General features: G+C 37.3%; 2 protein-coding genes across 2 annotated transcripts in view; one reads left to right on the top strand and one right to left on the bottom strand.

Annotated features, from left to right (window-relative positions):
- CEP126 (centrosomal protein 126) overlaps positions 1–1667 on the bottom strand; it is an 87094-nt gene extending 85427 nt beyond the window's left edge. Inside the window, exon 1 of the mRNA XM_033205657.1 lies at positions 1263–1667. Within this exon, the coding sequence (XP_033061548.1) occupies positions 1263–1390 (128 nt within the window). The 5' untranslated portion in view covers positions 1391–1667. The remainder of the gene's footprint in view (positions 1–1262) is intronic.
- Positions 133–25949, top strand: ANGPTL5 (angiopoietin like 5). Its single transcript, XM_033205659.1, has 9 exons — positions 133–640; positions 8415–8602; positions 9153–9297; positions 10555–10658; positions 11794–11887; positions 13965–14065; positions 16098–16218; positions 21568–21753; positions 25012–25949. The coding sequence occupies exons 2-9, from the start codon at positions 8507–8509 to the stop codon at positions 25329–25331; spliced, it is 1167 nt and encodes a 388-aa protein (XP_033061550.1). The 5' UTR covers positions 133–640; positions 8415–8506; the 3' UTR covers positions 25332–25949.
- The last annotated feature ends 306 nt before the right edge of the window (positions 25950–26255 follow it).

The raw sequence follows: 26255 nt of genomic DNA, 5'->3' as shown, positions 1-26255 counted from the left end.
ATATAATGTTAAGAGGCTAGAATTAAATCCATACAGAAAATGATTGTGTTCATTTCAGAGTACATCTTTAAGAGGGCAATTTTGGGGAGTAGCAAGGGCAGAAGCCAAACTGAATGGGGTTAATAATGAATAGATGAGAGGAACTAGAAGCTGCTGTTACAAGCTACCATTTTGAGAAGTTGCCCAAAGAAAGAAAAGACTGAAGGGATGGAAGGTTGGAGAAAGCATGATCGGAGGAGAGATGTTTTATTTTTAGTGAAGCTCTACACACATTTGTCTTCCTCACTAGATTTGTATCCCTAGAACCCAGAACAGAGTCAGCCAAAGAGCAGGCACTCAATACACATTGTTGACTTGCTGCTAAAATTGTAACAGAGTACAAAGAACATCCTAGAAGTTGGAGACAAGGAGGATAAGAAAACAGGGTTAACTTGCAAAGAGAAGACACTCATCTCTGACAAGAATGAAGATGATTACACAACACCATCACTGTCAATCAACCAAGTCCTTTGGGAACACAAAGGTTAAATCCTAATCATCACAACAGTCTCTAAAGGAATAAACGTGATTTACAGATTTTGATAACAAAATACTTCTCATTTTTCCATTTTCTACAATGCAACCAACAGCAACATCAAAGGTCGGCTTAACTAACTCTTCGAGAAAAGTCAGAGATAACCCAGATCGTGAAGCGTCCAGGTCCCTTGTTTCTCATTTCCTCTCTTCTGTCGCTCTGACAACAGACTGGCAGAGATGGAAAACAAAACAACTTACCAAACTGTGTAGCCTTAAGCAGCTCTGGTAAATGGATTTAGGGCTGTGTTAGGATAACTGTTAAAACGTACTCTTCAGGATAGCAAAACATTTTACTTATTTGTGTAATTTCTCTCTCCAAGTAGTATGATAAATCAGGAAGTAGTTAATATATAAGTGAAGAACATAATGGCATAATTCTAGAAAGTAAAAAATAATCCCCACAGAATACGCAGTTGATGTGTTTTAAAATTCACAAAAATGTTACAAAGTTGAAGAATGGGAGTAGGATAACAGGGTGATGTGGCGGAAGCAGCCACAGAATTAGATAAAATGGTATAATTTCAGGTCTAAGGTGAGCCACGACAGTTGCTAAAGCAAATATCTGCACTATGATGACTTGCTAGTTTTGATCACCCTGCGTCAAAGGTAATGGGAATCTAATTGGAAAAAAGATGGGCCCCGTTTTCAACATCGCTACCCTGGCAGCCACAGAATGGGAAGGATACAGGTAAGCGCCAGGTCGGTGATGCCTGCCGCTCTCCCGAGGGTCGAGGGGGGCTCTGTCGAGGTTGTCCGATGATTCAGTGCCCAGTTCCCCGACCGCGCTCCGGGCTCCGGGCCTCCCCGCCAGCATCCTTCACTTCAGCGCCGCCTCTCTGCTCGCCCCCAGCGCCTCCCTCATGGCAGATCTGGCTTCCTCCTGCTCCTGCTCGGCCCCTCCCTATACTCCGTCTCTCAGGCCCCGCGTCACGGGCGCCGAAGGGTCGGCCGCGAGAGCCCTAGCTCCCGCGCAGCGGCACTTGTGCCTTTAGTGGAGATGGCAGCTGAGGCAGCGGCGACCTCGCAGGGCAATAGCAGAGGAGGCGGCAGCAACCCCGCAGCCGCCATCTTGACAACAACCGACGCCGCGTCCTTGACAACGGAAACCTGGGAGGAGCTACAGGGCGGGGCGGGACGATATGCACGAAGCAGCCAATCGCAGGCTCCGGCAGCCACGCCCGCTTCGAGCGGCTGATGGCCACCCAGGCATCCCTAGCGACCCGCGTTGCTGCGCGAGGGGTGAGCTGGGTGGTGTTTTAGAGCCTGATGCAGTTCTACCTCCCTTTTTAGGAGAGTGTTTTTGTGGCAGTACTGACAGTGACGAAAGACAAATGAAAAATCCTCAGATACAGGCAATTGCCACCGGGAGGATTCTGCAGTGATTGTCTGGGGGACAATTTGGAGTTGAATTTGTTAAACTACTGAATCCTGTTATGAGATTTTGAGTTGTGAGTCTTTCTGTGGCATCACTATCCCCAAACACCGTCTTTTTAAAATGTCTTTGTGAAGTGGAAATTTTCCTTTCCTGCATTTTCTCATCCACTCGGTAATACTTCTGGCATTCCCTCTGCAGTCGTCTTCCTTGCCTTTGCCCTACTTATAAGGTCTACATTTCAAAGCCTCCTAATGGTTCTTGCCTTGCTGCCAGATTCTGGAAATGGACCATCACAGCAAAACTAGCAATCTCTTGGGATGATATGCCAAAAGAGATCATTGCATTGACATGGTTTTGGGAAGCATGGAAAATTAAATGGATTTTTGAGCCACTAGTTTATTGGCTATGCAAGTGAAAATTTTGAAAAAGGCTCAATCTTATTGTTGGAGCCTAATGTAAATGCACATATAAATTCTGACTGTATTTCAGTCAGTGTTTTCTTGGAAAAATTCCCAGATTGGAAGCCAAATGTACAGACCAAATAAAGATTATCCACCCACCATTCAAATGTCTCTGCCTTTGTGAATTAATTTGTTCATTTTAAGAGTTCAAATAATAAACTTTTCCAGTTGAAATTATTTAAAAAAATCTTTGCAAACTTGGTTGTAATGACTGAAATTGGAATGTACACTGGGGACAGATTTTAAAGTGCCACAACAAATCCAGTTTAGATTTAAGACACAAAACACAGGAAGTCTCCTTCAGGAGCATACCAGCAGGATAAAATATACAATTCTGACACGAAAAGCTAAATGGATACAATTGGACACTTGGCTATCTTGGCAAGTTTTTAATTGGCCTGGCCGCAGGCAATGGCCTTGATTCTATTCCCACTGCTATCATCACAAGTTTGTCTTCCCTTGGCTGATCTGAGCAAAGTAGGGCAGTGCAAAGTACAGATGAATATGAGTATATTAGGGTTGCTATTTGGAGTATTTAGGCATGGTTATCATTCCAAAAGTCCAGCTTTTGCTATATTATTAGTTTGCAATCTCATAACTCCTAGGCATCTCACTGCTTTGTGGCTTGCAATAAGCACTAAGAAGCATAATTTGGTTTTTCAATTGCCTACATATCCTTTCTTATGTTAACTTAAAAAAACACGTGATTTATGAATCTGGAAAGGAGAGGAAAGAGTTACAGCCTGGAAGGAGGGCCATCCCACAAGCTGCAAAGTGTGCTTCTAGCTGAAGCCTAGAGAGGCAGGTACTTTGAAGTAGGGGAGGTTGAGACAGGAGATTTATGCTGAAAAAGTTGGCTAAACATACATAATTTATAGGATACAGGAGGAGTTATGATTATTTATGAAGGTAGTTCTGATGCATGTGTATTTAGCAAACATGAAATCAAAAAATGTTTTAAGGTTTTCCCAGGGTCCCCTTGGCCAAGAGGGGGTCTACTTGGTCAGTGGGGGCTTATGATTTTATTTCAGTTTAGACTTATATAATTATTCTTCATTCAAATATTGTTTTATGGTAATGATCAAGAAGAAAATAAATTTCAAACAATGTTGCCAGTTTTCTTTTCTTTTCTTTTTTGAGACAGAGTCTCACTCTGTTGCCCAGGTTGGAGTACAGTGGTGCGATCTCAGCTCACTGCAACCTCCGCCTCTCGGGTTCAAGTGATTCTCCTGCCTCAGCCTCCTGAGTAGCTGGGATTACAGGCGCCCGCCACCACGCCCAGCTAATTTTCGTATTTTTAGTAGAGACGGGGTTTCACCAGGTTGGCCAGGCTGGTCTCAAACTCCTGACCTCAGGTGATCCACCCGCCTTGGCCTTCCAAAGTGCTGGGATTACAGGCGTAAGCCAACAGGCCCTGCTGCCAGTTTTTTTTTTTTTTTTATCATAGGTTTTTTTTTTTTTTGACCTTTAAATTCTTTCTTTATTTCTTCAAAATGTTAAGTGGGTTTTCCACATTCTATTTTAGTTGTAGAATCCTAGATTCTTATAGAAAGGCAGGGCCCAAGGGGCTCTGAACATCATGATTCTTGATTTTGTCATGACTTTTTGTCAGTGTTATTTATGGAAAAGGCTTTAGGATTAGATATTTGGATAATAAAAAATTTGAGGATTTTATAAACTTCATTTCTTGACAGGAAAGGCAATTGTGATTCAAGCAGTAAAGAAGAATATTACCCTAAAACCTCTGTATTTTTATCAGAAGGGGCATCTGAATTAAATATAATGTTATATTCTTTCACACTGTAAAACCATAAAACAATTCCTTCTTTTGTTAAGGAAATACATATTGAGCACCTACTATGTGCCAAGCACTTTCTAGATGCTAGGGATACAGTGAATCAAACTTCAAAGTCCTTATGTTCATGAAGCTTATATTTATTTTTCTTCCCCACTAGAACATATTAGGGTAGTGAAAAGTGCTACATGGAAAGTAGGATAGTGGAGGGGGATAGAGACCAATGTCAGTTCTATCTGTGAGGGAGTGCTCAGGAAAGACCCCAAAGGAAGGGAAATTAGGACAGAGGTCTGAATGGAGGAAAGCGGTTGCCATTCAAATACCTGGATGAAGAATAAGGGCACAGCGGTCTGTGAGTACAAAAGACTGTGAGGACAGAATCATACTGTTGTGCTCAAAGAACAGCACGAGACCACTGTGGCTGGAACAGAGTGAGGTAGGGTGTATTAGGCAGCTCTTAGACTGCTATAAAGAAATACCTGAGATTCAGTAATTTATAAAGAAAGAGGTTTAATTGGCTCATGATTCTACAGGCTGTACAGAAAGCATGGCAGCATCCGCTTATGGGGAGGCTTTAGTGAGCTTTTTACTCATGGTAGATGGAAAAGTGGGAGCAGGCATCTTACATGGCAGGAGCAGGACTGAAAGAGAGAGGGGAGGTGCCACACACTTTGAAAATGACCGGATCTCACGAGAAATCACTCACTATCGTGAGAACAGCATCAGTGGGGAAATCTGCCCCCATTATCCAATCACCTTCCATCAGGCCCTACCTCCAACACTGGGGATTACAGTTCGACATAAAATTTGGGTCTGTAATCCCAGCACTTCGGGAGGCCAAGGTGGGTGGATCACTTGAGGTCAGGAGTTTGAGACCAGCCAGGCCAACATGGTGAAACTCCATCTCTACTAAAAACACAGAAATTAACTGGGCATGGTGGCAGGGGCCTATAATCCCTGCTACTTGGGAGGTTGAGGAAGGAGAATCGCTTAAACCTGAGAGGCAGAGGTTGCAGTGAGCTGAGACTGTGCAATTGCATTCCAGCCTGGGTGACAGAGCAAGACTCCATCTCAAAAAAAAAAAAAAAAAAAAAGATTTGGGCAGGGACGTGGATCCAAACCATATCATAAGTGAAGTGTGCTAACAGATGAGATTGGAGAGGTACATGGCCCAGATTTAGTGGTGACTTGTGTGGTATGCAAGGATTTAATATAAAATCCAACTTTCAATGGAGGGAAATCCATTGGAGAGTTTTGACTAGAAGAGTAACACAATTTTGTTTAACCTTTAAAGAGACCCTCTAGCTGTTATGGGGAAAACCAGAGTATAGGAGATAAGACCAGAAACAAGGAGGACAGTTAAAAGATTATCAGAGATGGCAGACTTGCACTAGGATGGTAGCAGTGGAGGTGGCAAGAAATGTTTACAGTTTGAACCTTGAGCCAATAAGATGTGTTGGTGGATGGCTGCAGTAAACGGGAGGAAAAAAGTCAAATGTGACTCTCAGATTTTTGGCTCAAACAATTGAATAAAGTGTATTGCCATTACTAAGATGAGAAAGAATAGGTAGGGGTGGAATAATGAATACGAGTTAGGCTTCAAACATGTTAAATGTGAGATGTCTATTAGACTTGCAATTTCATTAATGTGGTCTCATAAATTGTTGATGTTTTATTTACAAAGGAAACTAATAATAACCACTTTATGGTTATAAAGCATATTCACATAACTTATTTAATTTGAATTTGAATATATACACACACACACATATATATACATATATATATATATTTTTCTTTTTTTGAGATGGAGTTTTGCTCTTGTTGCCCAGGCTGGAGTGCAATGGCACGATATTGGCTTAGCACAACTTCTACCTCCCGGGTTCAAGCGATTCTCTTGCCTCAGGCTCCCGAGTAGCTGGGATTACAGGCATGCGCCACCACGCCCAGCTAACTTTGTATTTTTAGTAGAGATGGTGTTTCTCCATGTTGGTCAGGCTGGTTTCAAACTCCCGACCTCAGGTAATCCGCCTGCCTCGGCCTCCCAAAGTGCTGGGATTACAGGTATGAGCCACCGCACCCAGCCTGAATATTATTTTTAATATCTTTAGAACAGAAATTAAACAGAATTTATTTGAGCAAAGAATGATTTATGAATTGGGCAGCACCCAGAACAAGAAGTTCAGAGAGCTCCACCCAGCAGCTTGAGCAGCAAGCTTTTATTTATAGGACACAGAAACAAAGTAGAGGAATCATGTGATTGACTACAGCTAGATGTTTATCTTATTTGGGTATACTCTGATTAGTTGGCTGCCTATGATTGGCTGAAACTTCGCTATTTGTTACAAAAAATGTACTCCTAAGTCAGGCTGCAGTTTGCTACAGAGGAGCTCAAAGTACAGAGACAGCCTCAGGCAATGGCCTCCTGCTTATTTAATTTAACAAGTATTATAACCATGTGGCAGCTGTGATGGACAATTTTTTGTGCTTTCACTTTTGTCTTGGCTGAGGCTGTATATATATTTTTTCCATCTTCTGCTGAAGTATTTTCTTGCTCAAATAAGAATTTCCTGAATTGGTCTCTGGGCAAGATGTGAAAGAACAAAGAATTTTAACATCTGGCTGATTTAAAGTTCTGCCAACTTCTGCTGAAGTTCTGCCATTTTCACTTCAATTTTGTAAGACTTCAACTTGAAGTTTAAGATTACAATATGTGTATTTGTCTATTAATATAAATTTAAAAAGTCATCAATATTGTCCTCAATGTCACATATATTAATCTTTTAATCCATACAACAGTTTCCATAATACAAAGGAGGTAATTGAGCTGTAGCAATATTAGTAACTTTGTTCAAGATTCCAGGGTAAGGGAGTGTTGAAACTAGTCTTTAAATTAGGCAATCTCCTCTTGGAGCCGGCACTCCCAACCATCTCATACTATCTCACTGGAGAAACTCTGAGAAAGTGATTGCCACAAATAAGAGATAAGATTGTTTGGGTTTAAATAGTAGGTGGTAAGGAACGAAAGTCAGAGAACAGATAATTATTTTAAGCTGTTTCTTCATTAAGAAAATATTTGAGTGCCTCTTGTGTATCAGTCATTGTACTAGTACCATAAAAACTATGGCAGTTCTCAGTTCAGGAAAAGAGATGGAGAAAATAATATCTCGAACCAGAAGAAAGATGCAGGAAAGTTTTGCTTTGCCTCTTAATGTGAGAATAATGAAGACTTAGGCATGTGTGTAGAATGAAGGGAAGGAGACATTGAAAGAGAAAATTTGAAGACATTGATCTATCAACCTTCAAAGAGTGGCCATTTTCAATAACATTATTTCTCTGATGTTCAGAATTTTTACAGTTTTGACAAAATAGTTGTAATTAGATTACAACTAATTACAGATTAATTACAGTCTTGAAATTTGGCTTTTTTTTTTTTTTTCTGAGACGGAGTCTCGTTCTTTTGCCCAGGCTAGAGTGCAGTGGTGTGATCTCGGCTCACTGCAACCTCCACCTCCCAGGTTCAAGCGATTCTCCCTGCCTCAGCCTCCCAAGTAGCTAGGATTACAGGCGTCCACCACAACGTCCGGCTAATTTTTGTATTTTTTAGTAGAGACGGGGTTTCGCCATGTTGGCCATGCTGGTCTTGAACTCCTGACCTCAGATGATCCACCTGTCTTGGCCTCCCGAAGTGCTGGGATTACAGGCGTGAGCCACCGTGCCCGGCCTTGAAATTTGGCAGTTTAAAAGTATATTTTAAGTCTGAATTATCTGCTCTGGATGTCCACCTTGATCAAATTTCTACTTAGCATTTTATAGAAATAGTTCCAAGGTAATATTTTTACCACTCCATCAGTCATTTCTATTTCCTTTTTTTTTGCAAGCAGTTTGCAATTATTGCTGTATAGCTTATCAAATGCATTTTTTTTCCAAGGCAAGAAAAGGCTGATTCACAAAAATTAGATGAATTTATTAATTCATGCTTTATTTATCTACATCTGTCATTTATTTATTTACTTATCTATTTGTTGCCTATATTGCAAAAACTTGGATATATAATACAGACATGAAGTGATAAAAAAGAAATTGTACAACTTAAAATGTCAGGATCTCTAGAGGCTACTTTTTTTTTCGTATGAAGGGTGTTGTTTCAAACCAGGGCATGGAAACTAGTAAGTATTGGCTTCTGTTTTTGTTGTACGCTTTCCAGAGGTTTTTAACTGAAGACTCTATGCTCTGTAGTTCTTTCCACAGAGAGCTGACTGATATTTGAAGAAGTGTTTTCATCTATCCAAGAAAAATATGATGTCTCCATTCCAAGCCTCACTCTTATTCGTAAATGTATATATTTTTATTTGTGGAGAAGCTGTACAAGGTAACTGTGTACATCATTCTACGGTAAGAATTTTAGCAATATTATATTAGCTAGGAAAGCATGATTAGAATTTTGAAAAGATTAATCATAACTACCAAATATAATTTATGGAACAATTAAAACATTTATTTAGAAATGTTGAAAAATTGCTTTAATGTTACTGTTTTTAAACTGAGGAAGCTATAAACTGAAGATTGACTCAACAAATATCTTCTGAAAAAATTTTAAAGACATTTCAGGCCTAGATTAAAAACTAGCCCACAACTTTTCAATGAAATATCTGATAGGTAATAAAATATCACATTGCTTAAAAAAAGCTGTTCCACAAACTTTCATATTTCAAATATTGTCCTGTGAGTGGCTACCTAGGATATTAAGAAATTGGTCCATTAGATTTTATTTACTCATCAGGTTTATTTGTGGAAGTTTGAATTAAGTAGCTTATATTTTTCTCTAATGATCAGTCTTGTCTTTCCTGAAATCTAAGCTTTTCCCTATAGTCTTATTTATTATGTATTATGTCATATAACATGTTTAATGTATTTTTTCTTATTTCTATTTTTTAATATAAAGGATTCTTCAGTAGTTAACATTGTAGAAGATGTATCTAATGCAAAAGATGAAAGTAAAAGTAATGATACTGTTTGTAAGGAAGACTGTGAGGAATCATGTGATGTTAAAACTAAAATTACACGAGAAGAAAAACATTTCATGTGTAGTAAGTATTAAAAATAAACACAATAATAAGGGTATATGATTCATTATTTTTAGGCTAGACATTGAAAAGTATACTTTAGCTTTTGTCTGCGTCATTTTCTACACATTGTGATCATCCTAGGCCAGAAGCTTTATTGTTTGGCCCATGATAGGTGCTTAATAAATATTTGGTAAATGAATGGATCCTTTTTCTATGTAGCTAATTCTGTGTGTAACAAAAGGGTCTCAGGCTTCTCAAACCAATGAATGCAGCTTTAGGCCTATTAAGACAGATGGCTAAATTCAGGGAAAAGCTAATAGAAAGTGAGAGACTGAAAATAAAAAAGAGAGAGGAAGCTGAGTGAGGTAGAATTAAAAATATCAAGATTTATTAATGCGATCCTACTGCTGGTGGAAAGAAACTTAGAAAATAAATTTTTAAAGAATAACATACGTAATAATGTGTGGGCCCTTTTGTTATAGGGGGCATCATTATTGCTATCTTGGGTAAAACTCACATAGGGTCTGAGAAATATAGGTAGTCAATGTTTATTTCCTAGTTTTGATGGCTGTGTTATTAGAAATATCTTTGGTGTAAGAAATACACACTGAAAGGGCATGATGGTACATCATGGCAACATGGTCTCAAAGGCGTTAGCAAAAAGTTATTTGTACTGTTACCGCAACTTCACTATAAGAAATTTTCTCCTAAGATAAAAACATTTTTAAAAGGAAAATGCATGGTAAATGTTTAGTCAGAAACCAAATAACCAAAACCTTTGACTAAGATTTATTATGTGTATGTATATGTATGTGCTAGCAATTTAATTACATAAATATAGTATTAATAGAAAAATTAAAACCAAGATGTACTTTTAAAACTTAACTTGCCTGGTATAAAATTGTTGCCATTAACTTTCTTATACAGTAAGAATTGATGACTCATCTATCTCCTGCCTTTATATATCTCATCTTGTAAAGTGAGAATTTATAATCAGAACACTGTCTCTTAATGATAACAGATTAATTATTCTGGATAATCTATATTAGTAGGAAGCATAGTTTCATTAATAAGTATTGACACAATCATTTCTGGGGTTAATCCTGAGTTAAACAAAATACATACTAACTAAAATATGTAATTCTGAGTATTAAGATAAATTGAGATAGTATTGTGTTAACATACACATCCAAAATCAGGTAAAATTCACTATTTTTCACTGTGATTGTTTTCTATAACAATATAATACTTAACAGCCACTTTTTAATTATGGTTAAGGAAATTTGCAAAATTCTATTGTTTCCTACACAAGAAGTACCAAAAAACTACTAAGGAATATGATGGATGAGCAACAAGCTTCCTTGGATTATTTGTCTAATCAGGTATAGATGTTTTAGCATTGTTTTTATTGCATGTGCACGTTGATGTATAATTAGCTGGAGGTATAATCTTTTTTAAAAATGCTTTCATGTTCAGACATCTATTTAGCGCCTACTATGTTAAAGGCACCATAGTAAACTTTAGGCAAACAAAAAGCAGTAAAACAATTGAACTATTCAAGGGGTATACAGTCTAGTGGAGCATTAAAATGTGTTGACAAAAATGTGGTTGTTAGAACGGCACAAAAGGGAAGTCTCAGATACAAAAAAGTTTCCCAGAGGAGAAAGTCTGTGAACAGTCATAAAGGATGAATAAATGTTTTAAAAATCATACAGGTTGGGTAAGGCGAAGGAGACATTCCGTTCTGGGGAAACTTCTTGGAGTTGATGCAGGGTGGAGTGGCTGGTGAGGCTGAGTATTTAAGGAAAACTGACTACAGGAATAGGCAAGAACGAAATTGTACCACACCAACGAGCCACTGTAGTGTTTAAGCAAGGAAATGCCACAATCTGATCAACTTGTGTGGCCAATGACTTGAGGAAGAGCCAAGGGAGGAGGTAAGAAACTACAGCAATGGTTTGGACAAGGCATGAAAGACAGATGTGCAAGAGCAGCCAAATGCAGAAATAGGGGCAGATAAAATCGATGTTAAGGAGGTAGATAATACGAAATTCAATTTAGCTTTGTCTTTATTCTTTTTTTTTTTTTTTTTGAGGCGGAGTCTCGCTCTGTCGCCCAGACTGGAGTGCAGTGGCGCAATCTCGGCTCACTGCAAGCTCCGCCTGCCGGGTTCACGCCATTCTCCTGCCTCAGCCTCCCGAGTAGCTGGGAGTACAGGCGCCCGCCACCTCGCCCGGCTAGTTTTTTGTGTTTTTAGTAGAGACGGGGTTTCACCATGCTAGCCAGGATGGTCTTGATCTCCTGACCTCGTGATCCGCCCATCTCGGCCTCCCAAAGTGCTGGGATTACAGGCGTGAGCCACCGCGCCCGGCCTGTCTTTATTCTTTGTTAAAGCAGTAAGAACTCAATCTAGAGAAATGGACACCGTTATGTATTTCAGAGCTGGGTTTATGAGAGGCTTAAAGATGGCAATTTCTTCAAATATAAATTTACTTAAATGTGTATGCATGTGTTTAGGTTAACGAGCTCATGAATAGAGTTCTCCTTTTGACTACAGAAGTTTTTAGAAAACAACTGGATCCTTTTCCTCACAGACCAGTTCAGTCACATGGTGAGAACTTTGGTATTTCAGCCTTTACATGTTTGTCTTTTATTGCTTAAAATTTTCCTGGACAGGTCAATCCATTTGAAAGTTTTGTTTAAAAACTACAGCTCACCGTTCTCTAACAGACTGGAGTGCTAATACCTGCCATTAAGCAAATTTCACCACAGACAATGTGGTACTTTCTTAAAATGGGATACTTTTTCAACCATGTGAAAGCCATGGCTGTATAAAGGTATCCTGAAGCTGTTGAAAATAACATTGTTTTCTGTAGCATTGTTCTGGGCTCCTGGTTTATATCTTATTAATAATTCATCTTCAGATAGAAGAAAAGAAAGTTTCAAAGTTCCTCCCACCTGTAAAAAATGTTTCTGACATGTTTGAAATGTTTAAAATTGGGGCATAAAATTTGAAAGGAAAAAGAAATGTAAGACAAGAATAAACTGAAAGTTAGTAAAATACAGCATATTAATTCCTAAAGGCTTGGACTTCTAAGAACAATACCCTACAAATCTTATAAATATGAATTTATCTCCAAATGTTTAAACAAATAAATATTATTGAGTGCCTAGAACATGATCTTTATGTTCTTCTTCAAAAAAGAAGAGAATAAACAGTGCCTGAAAATCTTCTATGTGATAGGTAGGAAGACAGGCACTTTCTCACGTTATTTTGTTATTAAAATTATTTTATTATATCTCATAACTGCCCCAAAGCACGTATGGTGTGGTAGTCAGGAGCATGGACTCTGATGTCAGAATCCTTGGTTTCAAATTTCTGACCTGCTGCTCTCTTGATACGTTTTCTCGTCAGTAAACTGATAGTACCTACCTCCTACAGTTGATGTGAGGATTAAATGAATAAATACAGGAAAGTCTCTTAAAATATTGCCTGAATGAAATGTTTATCACAAGGAAAAAAAATTGCCGGAATCATAGGGAGAGCAATATAAGGGCTTGCTATGATCATCATCATCGGATAAGAAATATCCAGCCCAGAAAAATCGAAATAATCTGTTCACATTAATTTGAAAGGTAATGATAAAACAGATACTCCAACCCAGATCAGTCCTTCAGCGTGAATTTCTATCATGTCTCTGAGCACAGAGTCATTATAAGAATATCTCTTAACAATTAAGGACACAGGCAACAACAAATCTATGTCTCCTAGAGACGAAGGGGAAAGCAAATGACTTTTTATAGCTAACTTTTTTGTAGATGGCATTTTCTTCATTATTTGGATGTGCTGGGCACTATGGTAAGGGCTTTATGTAATACCTTACTACGTAAATGGTTAGGATAACACAATGAAGTAAAGTGATAGGGGTAGAACTAGGATATTAAGACGGGCATTTGGATAATGGACACTCTAAGGGTTGAATTTGTTTAGTTTATAAAAGATGCTACAGAGTAGAGTATCTTCCAGAAAATGTAATATCCATATCTACATACACATGTTTACAATCCCTTAGAGATGAGTGCTCTGGAGAAGGTGATTATGGGGGGCTATAATTCTAACTGTTGTAAACAGAGTAGGCTCTAACGTCAGGCATAATTTCTTGGTTAAGAAAGTGATTTCCCCTTTCTTCCTTTGGCTATTGGTATTAGTGGTCCCAAACACATCAGTCTCTGAAGCTGGGAATAGAATACTGAAAGATGTGTCTATAGTGGTTAATTTGCTTATTCCTTTCGGTTTTCTCCTCCCTGTTCATGTAGACTTCCTTTAAACATTACGTCCTCTAAGATAAACTTAAATTTCTGAAAGGGCATTATTTATTGGGAAAGAGAATGTGTAATTATAAAATATGTTTAATAAGTGTTGATCCCAAATGAAACTTTTAAACAGTATAGGAAACTAATCACTAACAGTGATATTATAAGTGAAGGCTTCTTGCAGCATAAATTCTTTAATCCCTTAAATTTTCTTCTTATTTCTAAAATTGTGACCATTTTTCATTTTGCGGGAGTTAAAATAATATTATTAATGAAAATTATGATAATAATAGCACTATCAACTCTCTATAGTAAAATGATTGCCTTAAATGTACACTTGAAAATATCCCAATTAAATAATTTTGCTTTTCTAGGTTTAGATTGCACTGATATTAAGGATACCATTGGTTCTGTCACCAAAACACCGAGCGGTTTATACATAATTCACCCAGAAGGATCTAGCTACCCATTTGAGGTAAGGTTTTCCCATATTACGTGGGCTAAGATAAACATCCAACCAATTTAATTTATGTTAAAATTTAAATTGTTTTAATATTTAATTTTTCCTTGAAAAATTTTAAATAAATTAGGTAAAGTTCTAGTTTCAAAATTTTGGTTTTTTAGAATTCTAATGCCCAAAACATGAATTAATAAAAGAGCTAGAGTCTGTCTTTCACTTTTCTATTTGAGTTTCCATGGTTATACTCTTTAAAGTAAATCCATTTGATGCAAAAGCTTATATTATCCTCATAATAGGCAGAACTATAGCAGGCAGAACTATGCAATATAATACTTGCTTGCTTGAATTAGCCTGTGTATATTGGAAAATAATGGTGTGCTTTGCCTTGGAGTTTACTAAAAATACTTTTGACTTCTCTTCCTGTATATGTTTATAATTTCTTTTGATGACAGATGATTTTATGTGATTGTATGAGAAATTAATAATTAAAAAACCTTTCAGTGGAGTGCAAGGCAGATTGAAAAGCTGATTCATTCTGAAATTGATAAATTACTCTTATGTCTATACTTAGTAGTTCTCTGCAAGGATATCTAGTAGAAATTTCTACCAGAGACTATGCATATTGATGGAATATATATATACACACACACACACGCACACACATACAATTATATATATTATATATATTTTTTCCTGGGCACTTCTTTGTGCAGAAGACAGTTTATGATACTTATACCTTATTGATAACCTTTATTGGATAATAAAGTCACTTTTTTTCTAAGTAGGTACTACTGGTTTCTCTTCTTAGAGTTACTACCATTATTTTATTTGAAATCTATTGACAGGATGTCAAAAAATTGGAAATTAGGTGGGAAATAATTTTAAACTTACCTAAGTTACTTCACCTACAGATTCAAAACTAGATCTGAACAGACGTGGAAAAGGAAGGCTTCTAATTTTGTGAAGAGTGGGATGCATAATCACCTCTTTTGTGGGAAAGTGCTGGTTCCTTAACTTCCTCCACACTGCCTTTTCTCTGTCTCTATGCGGGAAGTTTCTGAGGGAGAATTTCGCTCTGATTTCTTCCCTATATTGCTTCTATGCGTCCCCTACAGAGGTCCTTTTGGGAGCTTTTACACAGCATCAACAGATGTGTCTATGAGCACCTGCTGAGTGGGCACACATCATGCCTTTCTCTGAAAATGCCAGTCTGAACACAGGCCTTCCAGGCTTGTGGGAGAAAAGAGCAAAGACAAGCACGTGAACACATTTCTCACACACACACACACGCACACACACACACACACACACACACCAGTGTTTTAATTCAAAAGTTTATAGAGAAATACATTGCTCTGCCACATCAGAGCAATATTGTTATACAAACTGAAGAATATTTGTAAAGTTGAGTAATAACAGCATAACCTTAAAATGCTGCTGCAAATACGGCCAGGCGCGGTGGCTCACGCCTGTAATCTCAGCACTCTGGGAGGCCGAGGCCGGCGGATCACGAGGTCAGGAGATCGAGACCATCCCAGCTAACACAGTTGAAACCCCGTTTCTACTAAAAAATACAAAAAAGTAGCCCGGCGTGCTGGCGGGCGCCTGTAGTCCCAGCTACTTAGGAGGCTGAGGCAGGAGAATTGCGTGAACCCGGGAGGCGGAGCTTGCAGTAAGCCGGATCGCGCCACTCCTCTCCAGCCTGGGTGACAGAGGGACACTCCGTCTCAAAAAAAAAAAAAAAGAAAGAAAAAAATGCTGCAAATACGTATTTTTAAAAATGATTGTTATAAGGACTGTGATTAAGTTAATTACAAATTTGTTTTATAATAAACAGCATTATTTAGGTTAATTTCAGGTTTGTAATAAACAGCATTATTTCTAGAGATATAAAAAAATCTGAATGAATTAATGGCGTATGATTGCATTGAAAACTCAGTGGCAGTATCGTCTCTTTTTCTAAGCCTAAGGATGAAGCATGAGTGTTATATTATCAAATAATGAAAATAATAGTGTATTATTTTGTGCTTCCCTGTGCTTGTTTTAGGTAATGTGTGACATGAATTACAGAGGAGGTGGATGGACTGTGATACAGAAAAGGATTGGTGGGATAATTGATTTCCAAAGGTTGTGGTGTGATTATCTGGATGGATTTGGAGACCTTTTAGGTTAATTTTTTGTATTTCTACTCTACATTTTTTACTCTTTTTGGTATTATATCTATAGAATCTCTGTTGGTCAGATCTTCAGTAAAAATAGCAAATGCTTGCAAATATCAAAATACGACTTAAATCACCCTCTTTTCATATGCCAGATTATTTAAAATAAGTAGATCTTCAGTTGAGATCTGGAAATTTTTATTTGTAGATATCTGGTGAAATGTGATTTGAGTGAAAATTCTAGATTGGATATGTATTAAGTATCTACTGTGTACCCAGCAGAATTCTGGCAGGTGCTCACCAACTGTTTGCAGAATGAAAAACTGAATGGCAGCATTGTCCTAGATCTTAAAATTCTTGAGATGTGTGTAGTATCGATACAAGCCAGTAAAATGGCGAATTGAGGTGTCTGTGCAAATTCAAATTATTTAAACTGATCATATTATTAAAATGTCAGTAAACATCTTTATGTTCAAAATTTGAAAATTATAACACCAGGTGAATGTAAAAATCTGTTTACATTATCGCCACATGGCAGCATCAATTTTGCTGATAAACAGAAACACCAATATTTCTGAACTTTGCAGAATTTTACATTAGTTGGAGCTTCTGCCAGTGAGTTTGCTAATTTTTATGCTATTTTAACAGTTACTGTTTTTATAATTTTAAATCTTTAATCTCTCATAATAATGTCATCCAAGGATTTGGTAAGTAATGGTGTTAGTCCTAGTGCTAAAAATGCTACTGAATGCCAGTGATTTTAGAAGCCATTTGGCTTATACCCAGGTAACTGCCAGGCTATGGAGTATAGTGAATATACTTGCATTTTCTCAGCATTACTTCTGATTTTTCCATTGATACTTCTTCTTGAATTAGGTAGTTATAGATCCATATACAGGCTTTGAATTGCCATCTTCCTTACTTCAGGTTTATTTCTATGGGGAAAGAATATGAGTTTTGACTGACCAGGTCTTCAGGCAGGTATAGTGCATGCAAACTGAGACTGCTTTGTACTGGTGTATTTTGAAAACAAATTTGGGGCTGGGCCTGGTGGCTCATGCCTGTAGCCCCAGCACTTTGGGAGGCTGAGACAGGTGAATTGCTTGAGGCCAGGAGTTCGAAACCAGGCTGGCCAACATGTTGAAACCATGTCTCTATAAAAATACAAAAGACGGATTCACAGCCAAATTTTATCAGAGGTACAAATAAGAGCTGGTGCCATTCTTTCTGAAACTATTCCAAGCAATAGTAAAAGAGGGAATCCTCCCTAACTGTTTTTATGAGGTCAGCATCATCCTGATACCAAAACCTGGCAGAGACACAACAAAAAAAGAAAATTTCAGGCCAATATCCCTGATGAACATTGATGCAAAAATCCTAAATAAAATACTGGCAAACTGAATCCAGCAGCACATGAAAAAGCTTATCCACCATGATCAAGTGGGCTTCATCCCTGCGATGCAAGACTGGTTCAACACATGCAAATCAATAAACACAATCCACCATATAAACAGAATCAATGACAAAAACCACATGATTATCTCAATAAATGCAGAAAAGCCCTTTGATAAAATTCAACACCCCTTCATGTTAAAAACTCTCAATAAAATAGGTATTGATAGAATGTATCTCAGAATAATAAGAGCTATTTGTGACAAACCCACAGCCAGTATCATATTGAATGGGCAAAAGCTGGAAGCATTCCCTTTGAAAACCAGCATAAGACAAGGATGCCCTCTCTCCACTCCTATTCAACATAATATTGGAAGTTCTGGCCAGGGCAATCAGGCAGGAGAAAGAAATAAAGGATATTCAATTAGGAAAAGAGGAAGTCAAATTGTCTCTGTTTGCAGATGACATGATTGTATATTTTGAAAACCCCATCATCTCAGTCCCAAAGCTCCTTAAACTGATAAGTAACTTCAGCAAAGTCTCAGGATACAACATCAATCTGCAAAAATCACAAGCATTCCTATACACCAATAATAGACAAACAGAGAGCCAAATCATAAGTGAACTCCCATTCACAATTGCTACAAAGAGAATACAATATCTAGGAATCCAACTTACAAGGGATGTGAAGGACCTCTTCAAGAACTACAAACCACTGCTGGAGGAAATAAGAGAGGACACAAACAAATGGAAAAACATGCCATGCTCATGGATAGGAAGAATCAATATCGTGAAAATGGCCATACTGCCCAAAGTAATTTTTTTTTGAGACGAAGTTTCACTCTTGTTGCCCAGGCTGGAGCGCAATGGTGTGATCTCAGCTCACTGCAACCTCTGCCTCCCGGATTCAAGAGATTCTCCTGCCTCAGCCTCCCAAGTAGCTGGGATTACAGGTGCCTGCCACTACACCTGGCTAATTTTTGTATATTTAATAGAGACGGGATTTCATCATGTTGATCAGGCTGGTCTTGAACTTCTGACCTCAGGTGATCCACCCACCTCAGCTTCCCAAAGTGCTGGGATTACAGACGTGAGCCACTGTACCTGGCCTGCCCAAAGTGATTTATAGATTCGATGCTATTCCCATCAAGTTACCATTGACTTTCTTCACATAGTTAGAAAAAACTACTTTAAATTTCATATGGAACCAAAAAGGAGCCTGTATAACCAAGACAATCCTAAGCAAAAAGAACAAAGCTGGAGACATCATGCTACCTGACTTCAAACTATACTACAAGGCTACAATAACCAAAGCAGCTCGGTACTGGAACCAAAACAGATATATAGACCAATGGAATAGAACAGAGGCCTCAGAAATAACACCAGAAATCTACAACCATCTGATCTTTGACGAAACTTACAAAAACAAGCAATGGGGAAAGGATTCTCTATTTAATAAATGGTACTGGGAAAACTGGCTAGCTGTATGCAGAAAACTGAAACTGGACCCCTTCCTTTTACCTTATGCAACAATTAATTCAAGATGGATTAAAGATTTAAATGTAAGACCTAAAATCATAAAAACCCTAGAAGAAAACCAAGGCAATACCATTCAGGACATAGGCATGGGCAAAGACTTCATGACTGAAACACCAAAAGCAATTTCAACAAAAGCCAAAATTGACAAATGGGATCTAATTAAACTAAAGAGCTCCTGGACAGCAAAAGAAATTATCATCAAAGTGAATAGGCAACCTACAGAATTGGAGAAAATTTTTGCAATCTAAGTTTCTGGCAAAGGGCTAATATCTAGAATCTACAAATAACTTTAAAAAATTTACAAGGAAAAAACAACCCCATCAAAAAGTGGGCAAAGGATATTAACAGACACTTTTCAAAAGACAACATTTAAACAGCCAACCACATACGAAAAAAAGCTCATCATCACTGGTCATTAGAGAAATGCAAATCAAAACCACAATCAGATACCATCTCATGCCAGTTAGAATGGTGATAAGTAAAAAGTCAGGAAACAACAGATGCTGGAGAGGATGTGGAGAAATAGGAACACTTTTACACTGTTGATGGGAGTGTAAATTAGTTCAACCATTGTTGAAGACAGTGTGGGGATTCCTCAAGGATCTAGAACTAGAAATACCATTTGACCTAGCAATCCCATACCGGGTATATACCCAAAGAATTATAAATCTACTATAAAGACACATGCACACGTATGTGTATTGCAGCACTATTCACAACAGCAAAGGCTTGGCACCAACCCAAATGTCCTCCAATGATAAAATGGATAAGGAAAATGTGGCACATATACACCATGGAATACTATGCAGCCATAAAAAGAATGAATTCATGTCCTTTGCAGGGACATGGATGAAGCTGGAAACCATCATTCTCAGCAAACTAACACAGGAACAGAAAACCAAACACTGCATGTTCTCACTTATAAGTGGGAGGTGAACAATGAGAAGGGAGGGGAACATCATACACCGGGGCCTGTTGGGGGGTAGGGGGCTAGAGGAGGGATAGCATTATGAGAAATACCTAATGTAGATAATGAGTTCAGGGGTGCAGCAAATCACCATAGCACATGTATATCTGTGTAACAAACCTGCACATTCTGCACATGTATCCCAGAACTTAAGTATAATAAAAAATAAATACAAGAATTAACTGGAGGTGGTGGTGCACGCCTCTGTAATCCCAGCTACTTGGGAGGCTGAGGCATGAGAATCTCTTGAATCGGGGGGAGGCGGAAGTTGCAGTGAGCCCAGATCGCACTACTGCACCCTAGCCTGGGTGACAGAGTGAGACTCTCTCAAAAAAAAAAAAAAGAAACAAAAATTAATTAATTAATTAACTTGGGATTACAGAAAATGCATTTTTAAGTCTTAAATTTGAGGGTGGGCTACTGGGAAAAGATGGCAGGGGCAATTAAACTGAAGTGTTATACACTGTGTGAGACTCAATGGACCCCTATGGAGCCATCTTATTGGGTCCAATTTCTCTCCTTACTTTTCAATTGTAAGTGTGTTGCTAAAATGTCCGTGCCTGTGAGCTCTGAAGAAAGACTTAATATCTTAGCTATAATTTTAAGAGTTTGAATGCTGTCACATAATCCTCCAGCTCTGAAGTTTGTTTTGACTGGGCCCTTATTTTCTTTAATAATTTTATGATTCAAGTAGAGGCATATATCTCAGAGTAGAGGTATCCACATTTGGGCTATGCCACGTGGGTAGGAGAGGTAGAAAGCCATTGGCTAGGATATGTATGCAAGAAGTATGCAGTCTGAGTTGGGGAGTTTATATTTCATCCTGAATCTGTAATCATCTTGGAAATATTGATCCCAAACCCAGAGATACTCCAATGTTATTACATGATGTTCAAGGCATAGGAAATTAACCAGCTGCATTGTAACCAAGAAGTGTCTGTTAAGAAAGTATTACAAGGCAGCAAAACATAATTTCGACTGAGCGTTTTTAGGACATGTTTCTTTAGGAGCTGCTGATTTGGAGGTTAAACCTTCTACATTTACTGGTTAATAACATTTTGTTACCTGCCATAATATTTCAATTGGTTTTATGTTGAAATGCTTTAAGGTAAAAGTTGACTTTCTATTTTAGTCTTTAAATGAAGACTAATTTAATTTTGGGAGATAAAATTTGGGGAGATCATTATTATTTCCTCTCCCCAAATTTTACTCAATTTGGGAGATAGAATTGAAAAAGGGTCTGATTTTCTCAAGCCTGGTGAAGTAGAAGTAGGAATTTTGTTTGTTTTATAAAGTAGGTAAGCACTGGTAATTTGAGCTAGGCCATCCAGTGCCTGTAATTACTTATGTGAGCCATCTCAGAATTTTTGAAATGCTAAACAAGACCAAACATTCAAGAATAAAGCATTATTCTAATTTGTATTAAAATATATTAAAACAAAGCATTTTTTTTTTTACAGGAGAATTTTGGCTAGGACTAAAAAAGATTTTTTATATAGTAAATCAGAAAAATACCAGTTTTATGCTGTATGTGTCTTTGGAATCTGAAGATGACACACTTGCTTATGCATCATATGATAATTTTTGGCTAGAGGATGAAACAAGATTTTTTAAAATGCACTTAGGACGGTATTCAGGAAATGCTGGTAAGTTTTTTTTTATTCCTAAAATTATCCAAATCTAAATTATAACTGACTCATTATTAAGCGAAGATAGAAATAATGCATTTGTCTTACACCTAACTGATAACAGAATAGATTAGGAGTAAGAAAGCTGGCCAAGTCTTGAGTTTTGAAACTTGGTTATGATCATTGTACCACCTCATGCTTCTGAAGTGCTTTATAGTCTCTAAAACAATTTGCCTTATGTAATTTCAGTTAATTCTTTGGATAGAGGGCCTGTGGAGAAGGCTGTGAAGGTATTTTCATTTTCGTGTTCAGAGAGGCTGACATTTAGAAGTGACAGACTGTTAAAGACGATCTCTAGTCTTCTCACTTTACAGGTGAAAAAACCTGAGTGATAAAGTGACTTGCCCAAGATTCCCAGATCATGTCACCTGAGCCAAGGCAAGAATCCAGGCTGACAGAACAACTAGTTTAGTGTTCTTTTCATTATACTTTGATGCATCTGCTCATTTCCAAATAAATTTAATTTGTTAGAACTTCAAAATACTTGATGTTAAACTTGCATTTTAATGCTGACAATTTAAAGGCATTTGAATTAAAAAGTACTAAATTCAATTCCCTTGTTGCTGTTTGTGGTGCTTGTTCATTATGTATATTTAGTGTTAGAAATCAAAAAATGAATGATATATGTCCCCAGCTCTTTAACTGATCCCAATATAAAGGAGAAGATAAGTAACCCTGGAAATATAGAATACTGATAGGACTTTTGGGGTCAGAAAGAGGGTGAGAATTATTCCAGTTGATTGCACCCAAAAAATATTCATGGAAAAGCAATTTTCAACGAGCTTTTAATGTTAGGTTCAACCTGGGAAGCTTTTTAAAAGTACATATTCCTATAGAATCTGATTCAGTTATTTTAAGCCAGATGGATATGTTGGCGTACTTGCCGTTGAGAACCACTGATCTAGTCTTGGAAGAATGGATAGGCTTTTGGCAAATGAAGGCTGACAAGCAGAGCAGTTTGAGTTAAGGGATAGAGGGAGGAAAATTATAGGACACAGAGAGTTGTCTGACATGGTTAGAATCTATGATACCTGAGGGTTTACACTTGGGATGTTAGGTGAAAGTCTGACATTAAAATCATGATCTATAGGGAAAAATTTAAAAAGTTACAATATATGATTTTCAATGCTTCCTCTCTAAAAGTGTAAAGAACTATCTAAAGATGGAATATATTATATTAGGAAAAGTTTATGTGGGGGTTCTCTGAAAGATGACTAGGATCTAATTAAAGGATAACATTGATAATGACAAAAGTATTTTCCTTACAAAACTCTCAAACTTTGCCATATGGTACTCTACATTTTCCCAACAAGGTTGTTAAGTAACTTTCAACTGTCGATCACATAAAGGAATCAGAAGAATAAAAGAAAAAGGTGTCAGAAGAATGTAATGATAGAAATACAGATACAACCAGTGGGTTAAACGTAATCAGGTGTGTGGTAGAGGCAGGTCACAAATTTGGTTTTGAGCTTGGTGCAAAAACAGAAATATGAATTTGAATATTTGAGCAGTACACTTGTTCCATGAGAATCACAACTATTCCTGATTATAAGACTTGAGATAAATTTCTCTGGATTCTTACAGAAAACAAAAGTGTTATGTTCTCCAACCACATTCTTGCAGAAAACATGATGGGTATATTTTAATAGGCTATTTTTAAGGAAATATACCTATGCATATATTTTTTAAATGAATTGAATACAATCTATTGAGCTTATGTGCTGTATGATCCTTCTGGTGGTCAGACTTTATCTAGGGAGAGTATCCGTGGAATGATCACATTGTTTAGGCAATGCTCCATGGGTGTTGTCTCTCACTGGATTTGGAAAGATATTACACTGTGTGGGTGTTGGAGATTATATAGTCTCTGAAAATACCTGCAATGTGTGTGTTTTGTTTCCCATGAAGTGCGGAGTCAGAGACTTTAATAATCAGCAGAATCACCACCACTGCTAATGAAGTTCTTGAGGCTCTTTCAATAGATTTATCTCAAGAGATGCCAAGCATTCAGAAATAATGAAACAAACATAGAGCTTGGTTTCTCCACAGATTTTATATGACTTCTTTTTTAATTAGTGTTTCAAACATTAACCAAAGTTTACATACAGGTGAAATGTAGGTATTATGGGTTTACTTAGAATCTTTAACTTCATGGAATTTTATGAAACAAAATATGACTCCTGCTCCTGCCACTGAGTTAACTGGGTCATCTTGGACAGGATACTTAATCATTGCAGGGATATTGTAAATACGAGGGATGCCATACATACAATATTCAGGCCAGAAGCGGTGGCTCGCACCTATAATCCTAGCAGTTTGGGAGGCCGAGGCAGGTGGATCACTTGAGGACAGGAGTTCAAGACCAACCTGGCCAACATGGTGAAACCCTGTCTCTACTAAAAACACAAAAAATTAGCTGAGTGTGGTGGCTTGTGCCTATAATCCCAGCTACACTGTAGGCTGAGGCAGGAGAATCGCTTGAACCCGGGAGGTGAAGGTTGTAGTGAGCCGAGATCACGCAATTGCACTCCAGAGACTAGGGGACAAGAGGAAAACTCTGTCTCAAAAACAAAACAAAACAAAGTAAAACAATGTTTAGTAGAAGCCCTTTAAAAATGTTTTGTCTTAACTACTATTCAATTGGTCCATAAATCATGTGAAGAGCCGTGAAGAAAAGGTACACCTCAAAAGTACACCTGAATTTTTCTTGAGGGCATTTGGTATTCTGTATAATATACAGAAAAAAATCCCAGAACCCCCCCCAACTTTTTAAATTGTAAATCTAAATTTCTTAAAGGTAAAAGTTTCTCTAGCTAAAGTGACGTCAATGGTAGTGGTATGAAAACCTACCCCGTGTAAATTATTTTCTTTTCCTAAATTATCAATTATCATATTGGTCTGTCCAAATTATGACAGCTCTGTATGCTATAATTTTTGGCCTAAATATCTGGTTTTGTCTACACAGCAAAACTTCCATTTTGGACTGTGACTTGTATATCAAATATTCATTTAAAGATGCCTGTCATGTTGAGGAACTCATCACCAGATTGCAGCATATTGAATCTTCGAGTAGGAGAATTTTAACATGATAAACAGTAGAAAAATCATTTAAACCTTATTTCCAGATGTGATGCTCTTGCCTGATATGCTGGTAATGATTAATTAAAATAATAGAAATTTCCTTTAAATTCAATCATTATTATTTTTTTTCCCCAGGTGATGCATTCCGAGGCCTCAAAAAAGAAGATAATCAAAATGCAATGCCTTTTAGTACATCAGATGTTGATAATGATGGGTGTCGCCCTGCATGCCTGGTCAATGGTCAGTCTGTGAAGAGCTGCAGTCACCTCCATAACAAGACCGGCTGGTGGTTTAACCAGTGCGGTCTAGCAAATCTAAATGGCATTCATCACTTCCCTGGAAAATTGCTTGCAACTGGAATTCAGTGGGGCACATGGACCAAAAGCAACTCACCTGTCAAGATTAAATCTGTTTCAATGAAAATTAGAAGAATGTACAATCCATATTTTAAATAATCTCATTTAACATTGTAATACAAGTTCTACAGTGATTTGTGATAATATAGCAAAGATTTTTAAAAGTTTGTCTTTTTACTTAGTGTTTCAAACATATTAGGCAAAATTTAACTGTGGATGGCATTTAGATATTATGAGTTTAATTAGAAAACTTCAATTTTGTAGTATTCTATAAAATAAAACATGCCTCATTGTATGTTTTTACTTCTGACTATATTAACAATATACAATGAAATTTGTTTCAAGTGAATTACAACTTGTCTTCCTAAAATTTAAAGTGCTTTTAAAGGATTTTGCCTTTTCTTTGAAGCATTTTTAAACCATAATATGTTGTTAGGAAAATTGAAGAGAGTATTTTACTTATTTTTATATTTACTTTATATGATTATATAATCTACAGATAATTTCTACTGAAGACAGTTACAATAAATAACTTTTATGCAGATTAATATATAAACTACACATGATTTTAAAACTTTACTATTTCTAGGTGATGCCGTACCATTTTAAAAGTAGTAAGAGTTTGCTGCCCAAATAATTTTTCTTGTTTTCATATCTAATCATGGTTAATTATTTTGTTATTGTTTGTAATAAATATACCATACTTTTATATCCTGATCAGTTGCATTCTAAAATATGTCTTTATCTGACCTCTTTTTAAACCAGCAGGAATGGTATGAACTTTATGTGAAGGATGGTGGATAAAAGAGTGATGAATCAATTCTAGATATACTCTAGGAATAAGCTGGCCCTCTCTACTTTTCCTACTAAGCTGGAGGGAATTGGATGGTAAGGATTCCATAGGGGAGGACAGCAGGGAACATGCAGGGGCAAGTATCAGTTACTGATAAGAGAGACAAGGGAAATGATCAAGAATTAGTTTTTAATAGGAAGTACTTTGTCCAGAGTTAGGGTTATATAAAA

Source organism: Trachypithecus francoisi, unplaced genomic scaffold (assembly GCF_009764315.1).
Source record: "Trachypithecus francoisi isolate TF-2019V2 unplaced genomic scaffold, Tfra_2.0 Lachesis_group8, whole genome shotgun sequence".
In the NCBI taxonomy this organism is placed as follows: domain Eukaryota; kingdom Metazoa; phylum Chordata; class Mammalia; order Primates; family Cercopithecidae; genus Trachypithecus; species Trachypithecus francoisi.
Note: the sequence above shows the minus strand (reverse complement) of the source record. Positions and strands in the feature narration are given on the sequence as shown.